The 7,714-nt window shown below is 60.7% G+C and overlaps 1 protein-coding gene across 2 annotated transcripts; it reads right to left on the bottom strand.

Moving 5' to 3' along the window:
* Positions 1 to 864: 864 nt before the first annotated feature.
* On the bottom strand, positions 865 to 6,555 carry TLX1 (T cell leukemia homeobox 1; the record flags this gene model as incomplete). Of its 2 annotated transcripts, none has more annotated exons than XM_080642047.1 (3): positions 865 to 1,396; positions 3,760 to 3,961; positions 5,991 to 6,555. In XM_080642047.1, the coding sequence occupies 3 exons, from the start codon at positions 6,553 to 6,555 to the stop codon at positions 1,174 to 1,176; spliced, it is 990 nt and encodes a 329-aa protein (XP_080498173.1). In that variant the 3' UTR covers positions 865 to 1,173. The 2 variants fall into 2 exon arrangements, with proteins under 2 accessions (XP_080498173.1, XP_080498172.1); XM_080642046.1 differs by having other exon boundaries at positions 3,760 to 3,997.
* Between the last annotated feature and the right edge of the window lie 1,159 nt (positions 6,556 to 7,714).

A 7,714-nucleotide genomic window follows, 5' to 3' on the forward strand; every position in this document is an offset into this window, starting at 1 on the left:
ACACACTATTACAAATCAGTAATCTTCTGGTTGCCCACACCGTTCAGAATGCACACGCACACAACTCTCACACTCCAAGACACTCTATCCTCTTGAGCACTAGCTATCCCAGGAGAGCCTTTCTCTCCCTCCTTACCTCAGCTCTGCCTTCTCTCTGTCCCCCTTCTTCCTTCCTCTCTCCAGAGCCTGCAGGTGCTGGCCCCCAGAGGTCCCTCAAGCTCCGGCTCCAGAGCTGCCCAGCTAACACCAAACCCAAGTAGCTGCAGGATGCTGGGCTCAGCAAGGAGCAGGCAGCCCTAACTCCGGATCCGGAGGGTTTTATTATTTTTTTCACATAAATTACACAAGCACTTTATAAAATGGTTACACAGAAAACACCTTATAAGTGCATAACTTAACCCCCCCCTATGAACAGGATCTGGAGAAACAGGCTGAGTTTGTGTGAAAACCTGCCTGTGAGTACCTGGGTGGGGCTAGGATGTGTGAGGGAGGTCTGGCGGCCAAGTGACACTGTTACCACGGTTGTGTGTGGAATAGTGTATCACAGTGTGGTCACAGCCTCGTGTTTATGAGACGTGCCATGCTGTTCAGAGTAAGTCTAGGTACTCCTGGCCTAGGACAGATAGTGAGAATCAAAGGTAAGAAGGCTATGGCCCTGTGTGTGCGTGACATTCTGCCATAGGTACCCTGTGTGTGATCTGGGGTGACACCAAGAGGGACAGTGAAATCATCTCTGTGTGGACCTGTGGGTGTCGGTAAGTGATGGTATGTGATGAGAAGTGGGATACAGAGAGAAGGTTCCAATGACAGCCCATGCTGTTCTCTGGGGACCCCGGAAGCTCTTCTTTTCCCTCTTCCCCCATCTCTCTCAGTCCCACGTTAAAAATCAGATTAAAATAAAATAGATGCAAACTGATGCGACTCTGAACAGTTTTAGTGGGCGCAGGACCCCGTGGGAGTCCGGGAGTGGGTCGTGGGTCCCTGTCCTCTGCACTCTTTTCTTCTTTTCCAGGGAAGAGAGCGCAGTTTCGGCAAGCAGGCAGGCCCCTGTGGAGGGGCGTGTTCCCCTCCGTGGGCAGTCTGAGGCCAGTAGGGTGGGAGAGAGTCCTGGCTCTCAGGCCTCAGCGTTGACCCCTTGGCTGGGCCGGGGTCCAAGGGGTGGGCTGGGCAGGCTCACTCGCAGGCCGATGCCACGGACGTGACGCTGGTGATCTTGGTCGAGTCGTCAGACCAGGGCTGCAGGTTCTGCAGGGCGAAGAGCGACGAGTTGTGAACGCAGAGCGGGTCCGCGGGCAGCGGCTGCGCCAGGCTCTTCTGGAAGGCCTCTTGCTGCAGCTGCAGGAGGATGCGGTTCGCCTGCTGCCTCTCGGCCTCGCGCTCCTCCGCGGTCTGCCGCCTGCACGGGGACAAGCTGTTACCCACGCTGCCGAGCGGTCCCGGAAGAGAGCCTGTGCGCGCACGGGCACTGCTGCCTGGGCAGCACCCAGCTCCAGCGTGGGCCCCTCTAACACATCCCCTTATCTCCAAGATCCCGACTCCGACAAAGACTGGTAACCCCAAAAGTAGATGGAACCGAGCTATATCAGGGAAGCTGCGGGAAAGTCCGCTAGGCAAGGAGCTGGGGCTCCCTGTCCACGCGCAGCGCCCACAACAGCCTTGAAGGGCTCAGCCAAGAATAAAATGGCATCTTGCATCCCCCCACCCCGAGGAAGACCAGACACTCCCATCCGGATCCTGAGGGGCCGCACGTTCCCCACCAGCCCAGGACGGAGGCAAGGGCTGTGGATACGAGCTGTCCTGCCCGACCTCTCTTCCCCCCTTTTCTCTGCGAACGTCTCCCAGGCCTCGGACCTCCTGCGCCGAGCCCTGTGCCCTGTGCCCTGTGCCTGCCGGGACTGCCTCCCGGCCAGCCGGCTTCCTCCGAGGCGTCCAGGGAGGCGATGACTCACTCCATTTAATGCCTCCCCTCCACCCCGTCAACTGAGATCAAACGTCTGTCTCTAAGGTGGACAGACCTAATGGGAGTCCCCGGGGCCTCCAGAAGCAATTTGTAGGCGATCGATGAAGCCGCGCGAAGCCAGCGAGGGCCTCTCCCCGCGGCGGACGCCGGCCTCCTTCCCGCTGCCCCTTCTTGCTTTTCACTGTGTCTCTGGCTCTCTTCTTCCCCTTCTTTCCTGCACTTTAAACTGCTTGACTGTTTCTCTTCCTTCGGGCTTTTGTCTTTATCTCTTGTTTTCTTTCATCCCCGCCCATGCCCCGTTGGCTTTCTCAAGATTAAGGGAATTTGTTTGAAACGAAAATGGAGGTTTTTCTCATCCATTGCTTTTCTTTTTCATACCTAAGACTTCATTAGGCGGCCTGGTTTCCTTTTCTGCCTGGGTGGGGTATCTAGCTTGCCCCCCCCCCCACACACCCTTTGCGTTTTAGTTTCTCTGTTGCCTGCCACTCTTTCTCTCTCCCCCACCTGGGGGAGGGTCTTGCCTGGCTCCCTCCCTCCCCTCGGCTACAGCCCTGAGTGGGCCTTGAGAACACCGGGGTACCCCTACCCAGCCAGCCTCGCTCCCTCTTCAACTAGCTTTCCAGAGGTCTGAAGCTGGTCCCCCCTGCCCCAGCAGCAGGAATGTGGGGAGGGGAGGGGAGGGGAGCAGACTCGCGGGGCAGTGGCTTCCTTTGTGGCCACCACGGGCGGAATCCCGGGCAGATTCCTCGCCTTCATTCAGTAAAAGAGGAAACTCCAATTCCTTCCTCAGGCCCCAGGCCCGCCCGGCCCGGCGCCGCCGCCTTCGCCCAGACTCCTGCGCTCCCCCTGAGGCCTGAGCTAGCGAGAAACGCCTGGCAGGCGTGGAACCGAGTATGCGGGCTAGATGTGCGGGCGGGAGGGTGCAGGGATGCAGGAGGGACCAGCGGAGAAAGCGCTGGTGTGTGCCACGAAGTCAGTTGGGACACAAGAAAGAGGGGGAGGGAGGGAGGAAGAGAGAGAGAAGAGAGAGAGACAGAGAGAGACAGAGAGGGACAGAGGTCAAGGTATATGTATATGGGGGGAAATTAGTGTAGTGGGTGTGTGATGTGAGACGGGTAATATCTCTCTCTCTCTCTCTCTCTCTCTCTCTCTCTCTCTCTCACACACACACACACACACACACACACAACCATCTGCTCCTAATTGATCCCGGGTTCTGTGGGACCATCGAAAATCCCGCCACAGCCGGCGCGGATTGATTTTCCCCTTCCAGTGTGGGGAACCCGTGGCGGGAAGGCCGGGGGTCTCGGGAGGAGGGAGTCAGCAGAGCCCAGGCAGAGGTCTGGGGCCCCAGACGCTCTTCAGGGAGCCCGGCTGGGGCGCAGAAACTGGGCGCAGGCCCTCCCGTCTGCAGGACAGAGGGGGTATCTCTGTAAGTGCAAGTTTGCGCAAACAAAAAGCCGCGCAGGACTCACTGATCCAGATAATCTGGACTGCGTAGACTGCTCTGACCTGCTGTGTCCTCAAGCAGCGGCCTAGATCAGCCGCGTTTACAAAAGCACTGGGTTTGCCGGCCACAAAGCTAGGAAGCCTCCGACAAAGAGAGCCAGGGCTCTCCAGCCTCATCTCGGTCAATCGGCAGCGCCTGCCTCCCACTCCCCGAGCGCCTAGCAGGAGCTGCTAGCTCCTCCGCACACATCGGGAACCGGGAGCGGAGGAAGTGTGCGCGTCCCGAGAGGCCCGGAGCCTTGAGCAGCCGAGACCGGGCCGCCCGCGCCGCGCCCGCCCCGCGCGCTCACCTCCACTTTGTCCGCCGGTTCTGGAACCAGGTTTTGACCTGAGCGTCAGTCATTTTGAGCGCCTTGGCCAGGGCGGCGCGCTCGGCGGAGGCCAGGTACTTCTGGCGGTGGAAGCGCTTCTCCAGCTCGCAGATCTGCAGGCGCGTGAAGGACGTACGCGGCTTCTTCTTCTTGGGGGGCGTCCGGTTCTGATAGGGGTGACCTATACGGCGTGTTACAGTGAAGGGTGAGAGGGCCACTGGAGCGGGAGACAGACAGACGGCAGAGGCAAGCGGCAGAGCGTCAGGAGGCGTCCCAGGCCCGACACCCCGCGACTCATCGAGCGTAGCTGCTAGACCCCACGATCAGGGCCTCGATCCTCCCTTCAGCCTTCAGCTCCAAGCCGGGGCAGGAAAGGGCCCCCTCCCACCGCCAAGCTGCAGCCGCTGCTGCCACCACGGAGGCCTCCCTAGCCCCGGGCTGCCCCGGGCTTCCACGCGCCCAACCAGACACTATACCACAGCCACCTCCCCAGTCTCCCTGAGGCGAGCAAAAGATGGCAGCCCCCTCCCACCCCCCACAGCTTCCCACTGCCCCAGGCCTCCAGCCTCAGAGAAGCTGCCCAATAGTAAGGGGCTGGACCCTGCCTGGTCCTGACCTAAGCCTCCATCACACAGCGATATAAACACAGACACATCACATACAGCAGTGGCAAATTATAGATCTATACATCCAAACAAGCCAGCAAACAGGCACAGGCACTCAGGCAGACACACACAGGACAGAGGCAGCACTAGGTAACACCAGGCAAGTCATATACTCCCTCAGAACCTCCTCAGGCCTGAATGAAGGGTAGAGGCGCTGTGGCTCCCCTAGGTAGGCCTGTGTGAAGTACCTTTCACCAGACCCAGGATTAGTGGGTTCCAGGCCAGGGCTTCCCTTAAGTCCTTCCCTCTAGTCCAGGCCTGAGAGAACTTGGGTTGGGGCAGTGGGGCCCCTTGAGTACAGGGCCCTTCCTAGAGCCCCAAAGTAGAGGGGCTGTTCTGTCTCTACGAATTCCCCCTCCCGCCCCCCAAAAAAAAACTTTTTGCCACAGACCTAGAGTCTGGGCCAAGGTTGGAACAGGAGCAGGGGGGCCTGTGGTGCCCTGGGGTCTCCTAGTCTAGGGTCTAGCTCTAAGCTCCCTAACCCCCTTTCACAGCTGGGCGCTGGAGCCCCAAACCCGCTGGAGTCCTGGTCTGTGCCTCCCTTCTCCTGCTCCTAAGGCCTGTCTGGAACCCAGACTCAACTCGTGGCTGCTTCGCTGCTTCCCAACGGGCGTGGGGGCCTGGCTCAGAGGGAAGAGAATACTCTCAGATCCAGGGGATGCCAAGGGAAGCGGGAAGTGAAGCCGGGGGAAAGGGCCCGCGCCCAGCTAGGGCTGAGTGCCGACAGCGGAAGCGGGAGCGCAGAGAGCCGGGACTAACGGAGGAAGGCGGGGAGCAGGCAGCGGAGAGGACGGCAGCCAGCGCCGCCGAATGCGCAATCGTCCGGGGAGTAGTCCTTTGGCGGCCAATCGATCCTGGGCCTGACCGGTGCATTATTTACGCCCGAGGGCCAGGGGGACGAGGTGGTGGAGAAGGCCGAGCCCGGACAGAACGAAAATAAAGCGGGCGGCTCAGCCCCACGCTGCCACCGACCTGGACGAAGCCCGCAGTTCGGGAAGAAAGGCCCGCCAGCTCGGGCTCGTGGCCTCTGCTGGCCCGCAGCGCAGCAGACACTGGAACTTGGAGTGTGTGTGGGGGGGAGCGGGGGGGGGCGGAGGTGGGGAAACTGTTCTTTCCTTGCGTTTGGTTCTGGGGCTCACTGCCTCCCAAGAGAACGTCGGCTGGGACGGAAGAAACAGTTTGTTCACATCGCGCCCCTTCTCTGAGATTCCGAGCCCCAAAGGCGGGCGGAATGTGTCCCGAAGCTACATTCCCCTTCCCTCCCTCTGACCGGGCCCAGGGACTCCGAGAGGGGAATCTGGGAGCGCTTCTCAGAGCAGGGGTCTGCGGGAGAGACGCAGCGGGGCCCAGGCTGGGGGAACTCTTCCAGCATGGCGATTCCTCGAGCATAGAAAGGTGGCAGGCGGCTAAACTTGGCGGAAGCACCAAGAGGAGCTGAGCGACCGACCGGGCAGGCAAAGGAGGCTGCAGGGAGCCACGAGGGGGAAGGGAGAGCGCAGAGCCCGGGCCGCGGCCAGGCGGGGCGCGCGCGGGCCCCGGACTCACCTGTGAACCTGTCCTTTGTGTATCTGCGGTTACTCTCCATCCAGGGGAAGGTGAGGCCGGTGAGGTTGTTGACACCTGGCACGGCAGGCACGGAGGGCACCGTTGGCAAGCCAGTAGCCAGAGGCTGGGGGTGGGCCACCGCTCCAGCTAGTGGTCTGTGCGCGGGCACCCTAATCACTCCCGCAGCGCTCAGCGCCCCTCCGCCGCCGCCGCCACCGCCTCCCGGAGCCGGGCCGCCCGCCAAGGCCATGTTCACGTTGTAGGAGCCGGCCAGAGGGCCCATGCTGCAGGCGCCGCCCCCGCCGCCCGCCGGGCCACCAGGACCGCTCGGGCCGCCTGCGCCGTAGGCCCCCGCGTTCCCGGCCGCCGCCCCGGCCACCGGTCCCCCGCCGCCGTAAGCGTAGGCGCCTCCGACCAAACAGCCAAGGCCGTATTCTCCGTCCTGGAGGCGTGAGTTTGGCCCCATGCAGCCGCCCTGGTCCGGGCTGTTGAGGATCTGGTCGATGCCGAAGCTGATGGGCTCCGCGTGGCCCGGGTGGAGATGGTGCGGACCCAGGTGCTCCATGCCGACCCCCGCCCCGGCCCCGCGGGGGGGGGCCTGGGCGGCGGGGCTCGCTGTTTTTCCGCTCTGGGTGCAGCGCGCAGGGGCGCGAAAGCAGGAGCGCTTCCTGGCTGCGCCGAGACTTGGAGGCGAAGTACGCACAAGGGCTAAAGTAGGGGGGAGGGGAAGGAGAGAGGGGGCGCAGTATTCTACTCCTCTCCGGCTGCTCCTTCCCCTCTCCGGCTGCTTGCTCGCTGTTGACTCTGGGACATCAATCACCGGGCGAAAAAGCCCGGTGCGAGAGAGCCTAGCCGTTCCGACCCGGTCTCTCCATTGGCTGTGAGCAGAGAGAAGCGGGGTGAATGACAGCGCGGGGGAGGGGCGGAGACGGGGAGAGGGAGGCCCGGAGCCGAGACAGATGCCGGAGCCAGAGACCGAAGGACGGAGACTGTGGCTCAGTGAAGTAGTTCAGGAAGAGGGGAAACAGAGACTTAAAAGGAGAAAGAAAAAGAGCAGGAGGTGGCGGTTCCCAGAGACTGACAGACAGACGGAGCCCAGGAGGTGGAGGTCAGAGCCCTCTTCCCAGCCAGGCAAGAGCCGCCCCTAACTTTGAATTGGGCCAAAGGGGTCCAGCCACAGGCCTCTGGGGAGGAGGTGTCCCTTCGCTACTGGAGATTCTTCCCAGGGGCTCACCTGGGAAACACCTATCCATCAACCAGAGTATTTACACCAAACTTCAAGCCCAGCTTGTTAGACAGTAAAGACTGTCTACTCCCCAGGTATGGAGCCCAGGCCCCTTAGGGAAAGTGAGTTCAGGCTGGGCCTTCTTTGAAACACGAGCCTATGAACTACTGGCTATATGTTGGGGGAAAAAAAAATCAACAACCACCCAACTTAGCCTGTTTAAGGAAACTGAGGAAGGGAAGACTTCCTGAAAGGCAAGCACAGACAAGGGAGTTAGCTTGAGGCCTGTTGCCATGGTGCCTATGCTTCAAGATGCCCCTTTCCTTTAAAATAAACAGATGTCTCAGGAAGCAGTTCCCACAGTATGTGAATGAATTCAATCGGATTGTTTCACCTGGCAACTAGGCCAGGAGTGGCAATTTCAAGCAAGAAACCTTCAGACTGTGGTAAGGGGGAGGAGTTATTTTCTTATTTTTGGAATCTAGGGTCTTAAGGCAGT

This window comes from Plecotus auritus (genome assembly GCF_963455305.1).
Source record: "Plecotus auritus genome assembly, chromosome: 9".
Classification (NCBI taxonomy): Eukaryota; Metazoa; Chordata; class Mammalia; order Chiroptera; family Vespertilionidae; genus Plecotus; species Plecotus auritus.